Below are 15,640 nucleotides of genomic sequence, written 5' to 3'. Positions count from 1 at the left end.
CTAAAAGCTCAAAACCTTGCTAAAAGCCTTGGAAACGTGAGAATTAGTGCTGCCCCTGCAAGCCTGAGTCTTGTTCACTGCTGCAACCTTAAGAGTCCGGGCATCAAAATATTCCCAGCATCTCATCCTGCCAAAATCAGTCTCCACCTCCCGTCTGTTTGTCCCAGGCGTTCCTTGTTCCAGTTTACGCCCTTTTTCTCCACCCTCGTCCAACTTTTGAACCCTCAGTACTCTGGTTAATGCCCTTCTTCACGCCCCCAAGTTGAGCATTAACAGGACAAGCAGTCTGGGTGTGCTCAGCTCCTGTCCCCGCCGTCCCTGAATCTGGCAGCACTCCTCTGCTGACTCAGAGATATCTGCCTGGTGCGGGCCCCTGTCTGATAAGGTCCACCAATTCAAGATGTGTGACATAAAATGTTAATCTCCCTGAAATCACTTTAACAGACTCTTCTCCAAATAAATTCTGCCCAAATTAGGCACTGAGCATGAAAAGTATCTGTTAAGAGGCAGCGTAACTTAGCCAGCGCTTCCATTTGTTTTCATTGGCTGTTATAGCCGGTGTAAAAGCTTCAGCTTGGTATTACAGGCTCAAGCATAGCTCTAAATCCACTGACAGCAAAGAAAAATCTAAGATGCTCACACACAAACTGTATTCAAGCTACAAGGGAACAGGCGCTCCTACTCACCACACTGCTGAAGTGCAGAGGGAACAAATGCTCACGAGGTCCAACTGCCCAGGGCCAACTCTCCATTTACTGCTGCTCTGTCACAGTGATGCAGGTGCAGAGCAAGGAAACCTCCGGTCTTGGGCCACACTGTTAAAACCTGCTCAAATGTGTTTCCGAATTTCAACAAACCTACTTAAAATATAAGGCTTTTGAAGGGGTCCAAAGCACTGTCCTGCATAGATTAAGTTGCATTACGAGGATGCACAGGAAATAGCTGACTTATTCTACAGGATGGACAATACACCAGAGGAAAGAAACTTGCAGGAAAAATGATAAATATTGTAATGAGGAAATCTGAGGCACGTATTCACAGTGCCACATTCAGATCTCACCAGTGAAATTTCTTCACTATCCCACGGCCACAGAAGCAAGACATGGATAAATGGAACATATAGCAGCTCCCCAGGCAGAATAACCACGTGCTGCAAGGAAGGGACACCAAAAACTTCCCTGTCTCTGACAGGATGATGGGAATGTTAAGCTCCCCTCAGCAGCTCCTTCCAAGGCAGGTAGTATGACAGTGTTATGAACTGAGGGAACAGACAGCAGAAGGAAGGAGGGGAAACTGCACAGCTACTTCATGGCAAGCCAGGTATGGTGCTTATATGACTGAAAATGACTGTAAGTCACCGTTTTCTAAAAGGCCCTCTCTATCCTTCCTGCAGAATAAAGCAGAAACCAACATCGTTTAAAATCATCCTTTGACCCAGTTCTTAAGCAGAGATCTGATATGTGAGAGATTCTCACAGAAGGGCTACAATGGAACATGACATCATAACATAGCCACTCCTGCACTACTGCCATCACAAACATTTAAAGCCCTTAACTTTTGGACAAATATCCAGCTCTTTAAGGCAAGCCCAAGTTACTGCATAGCATCTTGAATTTACAGATGCCCTTTGCTTCTTGAAGAACACGTGGGCACTTTGCATGTGCAGCAGCATTAATTAGCTTAAGTGGAGGTCAACAGCAATATTCCCCAATCTACACATATGCACCTGGCTAACATTACAAAGATGTGTGATATATACAGCCAAAGGTTCTGTTCACCAAGATTCCTGATTTTGTCTCTTCTGCCACCACAGTCCCTGCAGGTGAATTTTTACACCATTTCTTAGGCCACATCTTATAAATTAAGACAGAAGTACTTATTTAGCCACTAAACAAAAAAAAGGGATACCTTCATATTACTACAGCTAGGCACAATGTTGCTAACCGTGTAGTCCTGCATACAGTATCCTATTCAGACCCACAAAACTTTGTTTTAATAAAACCATTGGGGGAAATTATGGGTAAAATCTGTTTTTCTGGAAAGCAAGATTTACACACAGTATAAAATTAATTGCTTCAGAACAATAAAAAAAAGAAAATTTGTTGTTAAGAGTTGAATTGAAGAACTATTTGCCATAAGGACACCTAAATATTTGGCATAATTGACACAATAAATTTCTAATCCCAGGCAGTTATGCATGAATGTAATTCCACGCATTTTACCTGGACACATTTAGTTCTTTTAAACACACATTTTATGACATATTTATCTGTAAAACAAGCAGCTTTCATAGGTACTCTAACCCAGATTCAGCTTCCTTCCCCAGCAAGAAAAAAAGATGATTCATTTTAGTACGTTTACATGTTCCTGACAAAATCCTTGCATGCAGCACACTACCTGCTACTCAAAGGAATCAGCAAACGTACTGAGTACACTGCACAGACACTCTTCAAGTCCTATGATTTGCACAGAGCAGCAGTTTCACCACACGCAGTGACAGAAGCACACAGTCTGATCTTTTCTCTTACTGAAGTCACCACATTGGCTCAAGTTTTCAGGAAATGTCTGTGTTATCGATGCAGATTCTCACCTCCACTTAAACATGAGCACAACTGCATCTATAATTGTATTCATTAACTTAGCTGTATGCCAAACTCCAAATCAAGTAGCTAGGTATGATTTAAAAAAAAAAGATACAATTAGGTATGACTACATTCAACTCCATTGGTAATAGTAAAATCTGGGTCAAGGCAGAACAAGAATGAGCGAATGTCACTGCTTTAAAAGCTTCTCCTGCCCTGGGCAGGGCAACCTCCAGCAACCTGGTACTCTGTGAGCACCTGGCTGGCTGAAGTCACTGCTCACACACAGGCCCAGACACCTCCACTTAAAAAGAACAGCAATAAGAGGAAGAGTTTGGGTTTAACTTGCGTATGTTCTTCAGCCCACCACGGAGCAGAGGGATGCTTGTACCATGGCACTGTCACTGGCTGCTTGTGGCAGTGTGGTACTGCACACGCTAATTTGAGCAGGGATGGCAGAATCTGGTAACGTATTTTTACTGTGACCTGTAAATTACGATCTGTACGTGCTCTGCATGTTTGAAACAACTTGAACAGATTCATTTTGGATAGCAGATACTGAACAGCAGCGACACCACCAAAGCCACGGCCAGAGCGACTCTCCCTTCTGCAAGGAAACAATCCTTCTCAGCCGTGTCAAGTAAGTACCAGCCAAGAGTCTTTCCAGAAAATTAACAGGATACAGCCATTTAAACTCAAATACTGCTTTTTCTTTCACTTTCAGGACTTTGAATGAGTGAATAACTTCTCCACACTTTGGGGGATATCAGCCCTTTTAGTTTTATTTGCTTAAGCAACAACCAAAATAAATCTCTTAAGTAGTCTGAAGTAGAAAAAAAGTAATTTCCAAGAACCTGCAGCATGCTGGAACAGAGCACAGCACAACATTTGGATAGAACTGACCCTGAATCGCCCCAAGTGCAGGCTCAGAAGGCCCAAACAGAACCATTGTTTTCTGTGGATTTATATTTAAGAGAAACCAAGTTCACCGGCAGAAAGTCAATGGCTCTAAATCCCAGCTTTACCAGGTTTATCCTTTTTACGATCTTCATGTCTGTTCTCCATTCTGGGTCATTTTCCCCACTTAAGCTCACATGATAACGCTTAGGCTATTTGGTCCTGAGCTTTGTTATCTACAGAAGAAGACTTGTTTAAAGTTACAAGCATTCTTATCTTTGCTTTCATTGAGCACATTTAAAGTTTAAGTAGCCAGAAAAAGCCAACAGTTTGTTTTCTTGAGCATTCTATCATCAAATATCCCACATGATTTTGATCCTCTTTCCCAAGGAGGAAACACACTCTGCTGATAGCAGAAACACACAGGAGCTACTTCTGCATGCATTATCTAATGTAACTGACATTTCTCTTTACTTTCCTCTCAGAAGTGACCAAAATGATCTCAGGCACTGCACAGCATGGGCATTTACATTTGATGTAATAAATGATGCCGTACCAACACATTCATGCCATTAAGTCAAGTCAGAAGTCAGGTCATCTCATTACTGTGATGACGGGAGGGAAGACACCCACAGAAATCACCCACCTCTTCAAACACACGCAAAAAGATGCAGCCCAAAGATGAGACGTCATTTTAAGTAAGACGGCAAAGCAAGGAGACACTTCAAAGGCCATGAGATAAAACAGAACAAAACACTGAAGGCTGCCTGCTTTTAGGAATCAACCTATTCACCTTAAGGACACAAAGACACAACATCTTCATCCGGGGCCTGGTCAGATTTCTAGTGATTAACAAAAAAGAAAATAGAGAAGAATCTGTCACTGCTAATTGAGTTACTCAGCTACGCAGACAGACATTATGTTATAGCTGAAACTCTTTAAATGCAACCAAAAAGTACAGTTCTAAAATTACTCACTGTTTCTCTACCCGAGGATTTCTATTTTATTTTCCAACCCTGACAGATTTATTTTTCTGGGACTGTCTGCAAGCTTCGTGTCTGTCCCCTACATATGTCCCATACATTACCTACAAGCACAAATTCTTTACATCTTTTACACAATGTTTTCCTAATTCTACAGTCAAATATTGAGTCTTTTTACTCCTTTGATAGGAAGCTTGTGTTGGGTGGTTTTCGTACCCTGATTTCTTTCCCCAAAGCCATTTGGATCTCTGCTTTCCTTACCACTTACACCACTGCATATCCCTGAACACAAATTTTATATCCAGACAAATAAAACTTGGTCATATAAACTGACCCCATTAAAATAAGTTGATGAGACTGCTCCGTTGTTTATTACAATCCTATGCAGTCTGTCTGATCCACAACTGATTTATATGTATAGAAATATCCACAGATATATATATATATACACACACACACACACTTTAGAAATGTATAGCATTTATATCTCTCTATACAGAAAAAAACACACTCAACACTTATGAAAACACAGAGGGCCAAGAATCGGTCAGTCCCTATTCAATCTTACTACATACATGTCCATTGACTTTGTCATTACTGGAGCCATTTAATCACACTACCATGTAATTTATCAATTCCAATTTCTTAAGTACTAGTTTTCAGTAAGTCTTGTCATTAAGTCAAGTACACCTTTCTTGAAGGAACCCTATTGTTTTACTGTTGACTAAAGACCATTTAAATACAGGCTGCTGGTCAAGCAGTTCTGCCCTCTCTTCAGTTTCTCATGCTACAGCCCTTCAACACAAGACAGCATTTTTTCTTGCTAAGATTAGCTTTGCACTCATCACAGAGCTAGCTACATAGCTGCTGGAGTCAACACCAGGTAGGGCCAAATGAATCCAGCAACTACAAGGACAGAAGAAACAAGTCTGATTACCGTTTCAGTCAGCTACAAAACCACGGCCTTGATACTTCAGAATACAGTAGGTACTTTTATCCATCAAGATACAATAAATTCAACAAAAAAGGCAGGAGATGATGCCCATTTTCTACAGTACAAAGATCCAATGCTTTTACTTTTCTAATTAACTTAATTAACAAACTGCCAGGGAACCTGAAAGCCTTACAGTAAGAGGAAAAAGCCAGACCTACCTCCAGCTCCTTACCAACAAACACGGCCCACCTCATTCCCATATTATCTGTGGGATATTTATTACCACCTTGTACAGTACAGTGCAACTGCATTTTGTGGCTATCAAAGCATCTTCACTTGTTAATTATTCTGACAACAAACACTAGTTACAAGACCAGAAATAAATTAAACTACGCATCAACCTTTATTCAACTCATATTTTAGCAGCCATGCACTTTTGAAGATTTCAAAATGACTTAAAAATATCTTTCTGTTTGATAAGGACAGCCTTACAGACTTCACACAGACAACCATCGCTGTAAGTCAAAGCAGTCAGATGTTGCTGCTCCAGGTAATTCACACGTTGAGACAAAATATTTACTGTGCAACTGAAAGCAAGGTTAATCCCTCAGTTTGAAGAATACAAGATCAATGTAGTCTTCAACACTCAGGGTGGGATTGGAAGGGAGAACAGCATATCTACAAATCCATAAATAAATCAAAACACAGAAAAAACCAGTAAGAATGGAAGAGGATGACTGGATGGCTGCACTTCAAGTTTTAAACAGAATTCAGGAACCAATCTAGATAAAACAATGATAAAAATCCCAGAGTTGAAGGAAATTTCCTTGCATTACAGCTTCCTTGGATAATGTCACTACAAGCTGCTGACAAATTTTGGAGACCGCTGCAATCCTAGACTCAAGCTAATTTAAATTACATGGCCTGTATTTTAATCATAAGCAATAACTTACACGTTGTTGTACACGTCTGATTGTAACCCACGCTACAATCAAAGAAGGCCTTTTATTTTATATTTTAACAATTAACTAGAAATTTTCCAGCTCAAGACTGCGCAAAATGCACCGACACACATCACTGGAGTGATATTTACAGCCGACAGCTACAACTACGAGCAGAAGAAGAACCTCTGAAGAAACATTCAACGCAGATGCACTGCAAACTAAATAAAAACTTACTAGAAGTATGCCACTGCTGTGGTTTTTCTCTGTTATGGAACCCAGACCTAAATAAACTGTTAAACACTTAGTGTAAAGGTATGCCAAACATTTCTCAGAACTTTCTTAAGGTCCCAACAAAGAATCAACCTTTTTTTGCAAAATGAGGCCTAGGTTAAATATTTTATTTGGCTCCTCAGGATCGACTGAGAAGTTGGGCACCAGCTACAGATCAGCTTTTGGCCTCACATCAAACATTACCCTGTCATTTATCCAGTCAGTCAAAACAATGTTTTCCATCTAAACCTTTAATGTTTATGTCTTGAAAAACTGCTAATTGAATCCAGTTCTTGAATCCATTTTTTCAGTCTATAGTATCTAATTTAGAGATAACGAATAGAAAAGATAAGTATCACACAGTGTTTACAGAATTAATCCTATAAATATTCAAGCCAGAACAGAAGACTGCTAGCATCATAAAGCCAAGGAAAATTAAGATTATATAGCATTTGCAAGTTTGAAAATAAACTTTTTAAAACACTGGAATATACAGATTCTTTTAATTCCAAACGGTTTTAGAATTCATGAGCTCTCAAACTGCTTTTCCAATCAAAAAGGGTAATCAAAACCACAAAGTACACTTAAAGCTATTCCTAGGCAAGAACTGACAACATGTCAGCTCAATTAATAAAATTAAATGTTTGCAACAGCTTTCCTTAAACATATAAAACTTCCCTACAACAAATGACCTTATAAAAAACAACAGGCAGTTCGCTACAGCATGAAATACCTCGAGTCTTTCTAACTTGAGAAATAGGTCAATATTTCATGTAAGCTTCCAAATAACAGAACTGGTTCTCAGCAACTGCACAGAGATGCTAAATGTGGAAATGTCTCTCTAAAGGCAACTCTGCTCACATCCAGTGCTCAGCATTCACCCTTCCTAAAAAACAAGGTAATGAAAAACTCAGAAACATTCCTCAGGAACGTACCTGCTTCTTTTGGGAAACGATTGCACAACCACTCCGTCTCCTCAGCACGTAAAACCACTGCCTATTGCTCACAACTACACTCCCCATGACATATTTATGTTGTCAAAGACAGGATTAGAGGACATACTTAATCCTTAATCAAAATAAAACAAAACAGAATACAAAATCCAAAGGTGAAGCAGGCAACTGCCTGAACAGTATTTTCCATGCTTCTACAAAAGGCTCCAAACTATTCATAACGTTTCAAAGATAAGCAAGTCTGAGCACTCACAGCAGAGGGAAAAATGCATTAAAATACTGCATCAATAAAGCAATAACCTGATGAGAAAGCTTCGAAACACTGTAAAAACATGGCAGCACTGCTCCAGGCATCGGTCCCAGCCACACTTAGTTCACAAATTTTATTTCTAAGTGTACTATGCAGGTACTCACACAAGTCAATGAAAGCTAGATTATAAATTTAGTCTAAGGTATTTCCAAAGCAAAGCATACATTGTTTTTCTCTGTAAAAATAGCATGCTTGCAAAAATAAGTATGAAAACATCTGTATTTATTAGACATCAAACTGGAAATATTTCAGATGTGCCTAAAGTAAATATTCCAATTCCTTCAGGTTTCTTTAAAACACATTTGTTTTGCAAGTTGGTTAAATCCACTATCCTGCAAATAAGAGTATTTGAAGCAATACCTATTGCTTTCCAATGGCTTACCATCAGCACTCACACTTGGGAACACAAGGTATGATTTACCTGCTGGGGGAGGGCCTTACATCAGTTTTGAACAGCTCTGTCCCCTTAAGTTCTCTGTACTTTTATTTTATTTTTTAAAGAGAGCTCCAGTGTTTCTTCTCCAAATCAATTTACCTGGGTTCTTACATGTAAAAAGTGCACACTTCAAGTATTTGATAATAGCTTATTTTCATCCCCTGCATGCAGGTGAGCCGTTTTTTATGCTATTTAACAACACTTGAGGTCAAGTGGTCTTCTGAAAGCTAGCTGGCCACGTAAGGCACTATGTCAAACCAGCTGTATACAACCTTCACTAAGGAAGTTGGCTTGGAAAAAAAAAAAAATTGAAGAAACAAACAAAGAGATCAAAACAAAGCGTGTGTCACTTTCTTTCAAGTTCACGCTGAGAAGGCGAAGGAACAAAAAGAAAAAAAAGAAAAAAAAGCAGCGTTGGGGGGCAGCGGGACGCGGGCCGAGGCGCCCGGTGCTGCAGCTCCTGCTGGCGTTTTGTTCCCCAGGCGAGCGGCCCGCGGGGAGAGGATGGGAGGAGAGGGAAGAGTTCACTTTTCCTATTTTCCCCCTTCTCCTCCTGAGGCCTGAGAGACGCCTCCAAGCCCAGGTTCAACCTCAAATACACATGGAGGAGCTCCCGCTCGCTCGCTCTCTCCCTCCCTCCAGCTGGGCTCTCCGGGGCTCCCCGCCGCCCCACGAACTCGCTCCCCCGGGGCCGCGGGCTTCCCCTCCCCGCCGCGCCCCGTCCCGCCAAGCCCCGCCGCTCCTCGCCGCTCCTGGCCGCTCCTCGCCCCTCCGCCCCGGCTCGCCCCGTGCCCGCCCGGCGGCGGGAGGCAGCGGCAGGCCCGGCCGGGGCTCCCCGCCGCCGCGCTCAGCCTCACCTGTCAGCCGCAGCTTGACGGGCCCGTTCCTCCGAGCCCCTTGGTTGGACATGTCCCCGGCCGCGGCTCGGGCCCGGCGCTGCCTTGCCCGGGGCTCCCCCTGCCTCTGGGTCCGGGAAGGGAGACGGGGGGAGACGGGGGGGGCGGGGGGAGGGGACGCGCTAATGGAGTCGGGTTGGGCGCTCAGGGCAGCGGCGGCCGCCGGAGGAGGAGGAGAAGCCCGGATGTGCCCAGCGTCGCCATGAGCGGGGCCGGGGAGGAGGCGGAGGAGGAGACGCGGCCGCCTTCCTTTCCTTTCCCTTCCCTTCCCTTCCCTTCGCTTCCCCGCCCCCTAGCCCGCAGCCCGGGCGACGAGCACAACAAAGCCGGGGACGGAGCGGCGCGGCAGCGGACGGCCGCCTCCCCTCCCCTGGGCAGCCCGGCTCTGCCCTCCGGAGGAGGAGGCCGCGGTGCCGGGCGCCCACCCCGAGTCCCGCTCCTTCCCAGGCTCGGGGCTGCTCTGAGCGGGATGCCGAACGGGGGCCGCATCAGGTGGCAGCGAGCCTGGGGAGATGGGGGTGGGTGGGAGGAATTACCGCGGAGTGGAAGGAGGGAAGCCAAAGAAATGGGGGGGGGGGGGGACAAAGGTACAAATGAGAAGAAATAGTGTAGGAATAAATCCAAAGCCTGAACTGGAACAGGTACGCCATGCAGGAGTGCTTGCAGTCTGTGGCAGTGTTTTGTGGGGGCATGGCAGACTGGCTGTGGGAACAACGAACTGTGAACTGATGTGCTGCTTATCTGTGCTTCTAAAAATTAGCAGCCGGGTTGTGTTAATGGATTGCCATGTTCAAAACTGAACCAAAAAAAAAAAAAAAAAAAAGCCTTGCATTCCCATTGTGAGGCCTAATTTAGCTCCATCCTGCAGGAAAGGAAAGGTGACTCCTTCCACAGTCTATCCAGCTCCTGCACATCTCCCGTGGGAGGAACACCGCACTGCAGCAGGAGCTGTGCAGGGCCCAGCACCAATGCCAGAGGGGGCTCTGAAGGCTGGGAAAAGCTTCCGGAAAAGCTGTAAGGTTGCCACAGTAAAGTTTGCTTTAGAAGACTGAGCTGATAAACCACACACCTATTCTTACTAACAACCTTACTAATACTCTGTATGTTACATGCAACTCACTCAGTCATGTCATTGCACTGGCTTCTTCCTGTTGAGCCAACCTGTTAAGTATTATTATAAGGGTAGTCACAGATTAGGATCCAGCCTGTGTACCAAAATCCAAAGTCAGGACGAAAAGATGACCTGTGCTTCACAGAGTTAGTAATGTAGCTTCTGCATAGCCCAGCATTTAATTTCTGAAGCTGCATACAGCACAGAACTGAACTAGCATGTCCAGAGTTGTCTCATCTTGGCTGAGTTTGGGACTTGGACCTCATCAAATCAAATCTAGGAGCAGGAATTGATTTTGTCCTACTGAAGGCCTCACAAACAGGATATGATTCTCAGTTTTCCCCTTTAAAATGAGAAAGGGGAAATCCCTGCAGGCATTCAAGGCCAGGCTGGATGTAGGTCTGGGCAGCCTGGTCTGGTGATTTGGTGACCCTGCACACAGCAGGGGGGTTGAAACTAAATGATCATTGTCATCCTTTTCAACCCAGGCCATTCTTTGATTCTATGATTCTATGACAGGATCCCCTCCCGTACGCACAGACTCACATCTCCATTGCTCCAAAGCATGTCTCAAGCACCAGATTCCTTCAGGTGGAAATTTTCCGTACTTCCTGTTGCAGTGACACTGCTGTTCCAGTGTCGCTTCACCTGGGAACGAAGGAGTCCTGGAATCGAGCCTCTTCCTCAGACAGGGTTGTGTCTGCTTCCTGCAAAGTTGCCTGTTAAATACAGAGATAGCAAATGTTGGTAAAGAACCTCAATTTCCAATGAAAATGCTGTGATACGTTGCAACTTTTGGAACATCAGTTGAGAGCTCACACATTTGTGTCGCTGTATAAAATGCACTGGCTGCAATATTTATTACTGCCATGCACGCAGAAGATGTGTTTATTTATGTTTAAAATGCAACTACGTTATTTTAGAGTTTTTACTGGTACGTCCAAAATCTATCTATCAGTGACACATAAGATAGTTCTATTCAGTATGTATGTATCTAATAGGGTAAGAGAAGAGGGGCTTTAGCTCTCATTAGCATCCTGCACGCATGATACTTGCCCCATTTAGGTCAGGACTACATCCTTGAGTAATGTGAGTACAAATGATCTCAATCAGGTTGCACTTGAATAGACAAATGCACCAGATGCAAAATAGTCTTTTCTTCCTTTCTGGCTTTGGGTAAGCATTTCAATGTCTGTAGCCTGGATGTTCTACAGATGCTTCTGTCCCATGGTATCCCACAATTTTCTGTAGGGAAATTAGAGTTTTTATTCATTGCTCCCCTTTGCTGAGTAGAATTGCCAAGTGGAATTTAAGACAAGCAGCTCAGTGAAGGATCTGTGCAAGATCTGCAATGAGCAGAGGTCAGGAAGTCTCGCAAAGAGCCAAGAACTGCAGGGAATGCGGGATACCAAAAATACTGACAGCATCTGATGATTGAAAGTGCTACTTTTCCAACAAAAGGATTCCACATTACTGTTATGATCCAAAGAGTTTCTTGTGCCAGTGCTATCCCCCAAGTTCTGAAAATATTCTCAGGATAATGGAACAGATACCTCACTGATCCTGCTTCAGGTTGTATAAGCCAACAGTTCACAGTAAATTTTGAGTTTTGTGTAGTTCATTTTCAAGGGTGAGCAGAGGTTTCACACTTTACAGTGTTGATCCTGTGAGGTAAGCAAGTAAATATTATCATTAACTGCTGACAAGTGATCTGTATTTCACTCTAAGCTGATATCATTGAGCCACAAATCCTTTCAAGATGAGGTAGCTAGCTCAGATCCGGAGGGAAGGGAGTGTCTTGCATCACCCCACAGCTCACTTTTTGGATGACAGCTTGCTGCTGGACTCAGAAGGGAGTCCCATCCAGTCTTCTTCAGCCAGAAGTTAGCAGCTGAGACACCGTCTCCAGGGTCATATAGAAAGGGAGTGAGCTCAGGCATCTGTAGAGGACTCTGGAAGGACAAAATAATTTAGCAGTTGGTAATATATTAGTGAAACTTTTGAAGAAATATGTAGAAATGCAAAAACTTCTTTTGTTCTATGGCTTCACAGAAAAGGGCTTCGACACTTGAATTTCCCAATAGGAAGGAAAAGAAGGCTTTGCATTCACAGATAGTTCTCAAAGGATTTGGTGGTTTTGGATACTGGAAAATAAGAACAAATGTCTTCAAGCAAATGCTCCTGATTTTCAGAAAGGGATAGTTAATTTTTTGGAGGTGAGGTCGTCTGCATCTTTAAAAATTGAAGAATACACTGGAAACTCATTCCTCAGCATGTGGCATGCATTCAAAGCAAATCAACATGTAAGAATTACATTCCATTTTTCTCCGTATAGAGGTTTAATCACACCACATTCCTTTAGCAGTAATGAGAGCTGGCTGGTGTTATACCACATTCTTCCCCAGCTTCTGTGATGATATCAAGAAAGCAAAACAGTTCTGCCACTATTGTCAAGCTTTTCTGAGTAAATTAAAAGGTCAGAACAGCGTTTTCCTGAGATAATTTTAAAAAATAAAGCTATTTAAAATTATCTAGATTGTATCTCTTCCTACTAGTCTTCCCTTAGTCAATTTCCTAATCTTGTGTTTGAATTAGAGATGACACCACTAGAGATCATCAAGTTAAAGACAGAGTTAATTAGAAGGGAATTTTACCCCCATTTCCTTTTTCTCTATGTTGTATTTGCATTGTAAGTGCTAATGCTGAATGCTGATGCATGCTTTTGCCACCTAACGGTGTAGTCCTAAGAAGAAAAGTGTTGCAGTAGTATAAACCTTGGCAACCTCATTCAGATTCATGCGGTCCAATTTCATTTGAAAGTGAACAAATGAAGGAACCTTAGATTGTTAGCCTGACATTATACAGCAGATTTCCCTGGCACACTCAGTTTGTCCCAAACCAATTTCCACAGTTAATAGCAAGCATCTTCAAAGATGCTTAATACATTTGCCTGCAACAGGTACCATTCTCCTAACCTGCCTCTTTGGCACAGGTTTTTCTTTTAATCATTCTCTAATGCATTCATTACTTCTTACTGTAGCAAAGGTGCTTCCCCACTTCATTGTGGACCAATCACAATTCCATTTCTGCAAGGAATTCCATCCTTTGTGTGGCTTTTTGTTAATTTCCCTACTGCTGTCCTGAATGAAAGGACCCAAATCTACTGAAGTCACAGATGAAGCACTTCTGCATTTCAGGAAAATTAGTAATCGATAGTTTATTTTTGTACAGAAGTACTTATTAACCCACGCAGCTTATAGGAATTATCAGGCCTTTGTTTTGCTTGCTGATGAACTGAATACACTACATAAAATTATATAAGTGTAATTGAATACCTGGCTCAACTCTGATATCGCTACTAGTAAGAGATAATGATAGTTAACACAGCAATGGAAGGCATACCTATCACAGTTATATGATGAAGAAACATGTCTAGACAGAGGCTCTGGTTCTCACTAAGACTCCTTTTGGCATGCAGAGACACTGTTTATGCAAGAGGTCAAGATTCAGTCCATTTCTCAAGCTGGAGCTTGAGATGAAGCTTTTCAGGAGAAGAAACTAGGAAGGAAATCTCCACCCATACGCTGGCTCCTGAAAAAGGGGACAGAAGCTTGGAGCAGCAGACAGCAGAGCCCTCTGAGACAGGATGTGTCTTGGGGAAATGATGTGTCTCTGAAGGGAAATGACTGCAGCTGTGGCTACAGAAAAATGCATGAGCTCCCATATCACAGGATTTTCCAGTGGTTAGTCACTAAGATAACTTCTAAATCCATCCATCCAAAGCAGACTGGTAACTGATGCACAGATATTCCATGCACTGCTTTAGCCATGTTGTTTCCTTATTATGGTCCTCCAGGACAGCACTATCCAAATGCAACTTTGTAAGAAGAAAAGTAGATTTCAATGAGGTGACAGGTATCGACACAGCATAAATAGATATATTGCATCATCACCAGCCAGAACCTAAAATTCACTTTCAGAAAGAGGTGTCTATTGTTCATTTAAAGTGAGAAACCATGCTGTGGTGCTTGGACAAAAGACTGGAAGTGAAATGGGTTTTGCTCTCATTTACACCAACATTCTAGCCACAGCACTGCCATCTAGCTCAAGTCAGTACCATTCCGTGCTGTTAAATGTGCAGTGTCTCAAACACCACGACACAATGACTGGCTTTGCACAGCATTTTGAACAGCCCAACAAAAAGGGAGGAACCTAGGTTCAGTCTTTGAGTATAGTGAAGTATCTTAGACCTAAAAGATTTTGTCCAATTTGCTTTACCTTCAGTATCAGTGGGAGTGTCAATTCAATACAAAAAATAGGTCTTCAAAAGTCCTGGGCAAAAATGAAGGCCTATTTCTGAAAATAAATAAATTAGCCTTTTTTCTTGATTGATTTCTAATTATATATCCACTAAATACTGTAGATAACATAATTTCTATAGCAGACTCTTTGAAGAACGGCTTTGTCAAGTGCTTTGAGAGCTGCGTGCTAAATATTCCATCTGAAATGCTGAGGGTTCCTGAAGAATTGTATGTTCCATCGTGCATCTACTCTGCAGGACTTTCTCCAGTTGCTTTGTGAAAGGAACAACTGTAAAATCTTATCCATGGATTTATCTGGCTAATAAAAATGGGTTCATAAAAGACCTCACTGAATAAGACAGAAACAATCTCCTCTGAGCGACATGTATCAAGAATTTACTTTACTACTGTACTACAACATCTGTCTCCAGATATAGTCTGATTCAACTTGACACAGTGTGTATTTGTCCCAGTGGTATGCAGCTTAGACAAATGAAGTGTTATTAAGAAGACTGTCAGCTCAAACAACTATTTAAAACAGTTGACATAAAGCACTGTTTTTGACTGAGGCATATTATGTAGCCACTAAAGGAATACCAAGACTTGTCTAATCTTTCCTATCCCCTGTGGTCCAGCATCAATTTGAAACAATAATTCTGTTGTCTGCAAAAGATGAGCTGTAAAATCTCCTGTATGGTAAGTCTCTCCAAGTCTTAATTATGCTGATGCTGGGAGCAGGGTGCCACTGACAGCGATGCCAAAATCTGACTCACTCTTGCTGCTATAAATTCATCCCTTAGACACCATTGATCAAGAGTGAAACACTGGAAGGTAGCTGCCATATTAATTCAATCTCTCAGCTTGCCTAGGTAATACAAGGCTTGGTCCAGGGCCAGTCTGTAATGCTTTGGAGAGGTAAAAAATATTCTGTGATGCACCTTCCATCCATGCAGCCAATGAAAGTGGAGATGCCTTCCTCACTCCTGAAAACCCCCAGAATATTATCTGACAAGCTGTAATTAC

At 42.5% G+C, this 15,640-nt stretch overlaps 1 protein-coding gene across 3 annotated transcripts in view; it reads right to left on the bottom strand.

Annotated features, from left to right (window-relative positions):
* The window catches only part of SMURF2 (SMAD specific E3 ubiquitin protein ligase 2), a 56,304-nt gene extending 47,013 nt beyond the window's left edge, over positions 1-9,291 (bottom strand). For all 3 annotated transcript variants that reach the window (XR_006177753.1, XR_006177754.1, XM_042865048.1), the window contains exon 1: positions 9,167-9,291. Coding sequence is in view for 1 of the 3 variants with exons in the window: in XM_042865048.1 (XP_042720982.1) it covers positions 9,167-9,218 (52 nt within the window). In the remaining 2 variants the exon portion in view is untranslated. The remainder of the gene's footprint in view (positions 1-9,166) is intronic.
* Between the last annotated feature and the right edge of the window lie 6,349 nt (positions 9,292-15,640).

Source organism: Lagopus leucura, unplaced genomic scaffold (genome assembly GCF_019238085.1).
Source record: "Lagopus leucura isolate 7727_CA_CO unplaced genomic scaffold, USGS_WTPT01 Super-Scaffold_797, whole genome shotgun sequence".
In the NCBI taxonomy this organism is placed as follows: Eukaryota; Metazoa; Chordata; class Aves; order Galliformes; family Phasianidae; genus Lagopus; species Lagopus leucura.
Note: the sequence above shows the minus strand (reverse complement) of the source record. Positions and strands in the feature narration are given on the sequence as shown.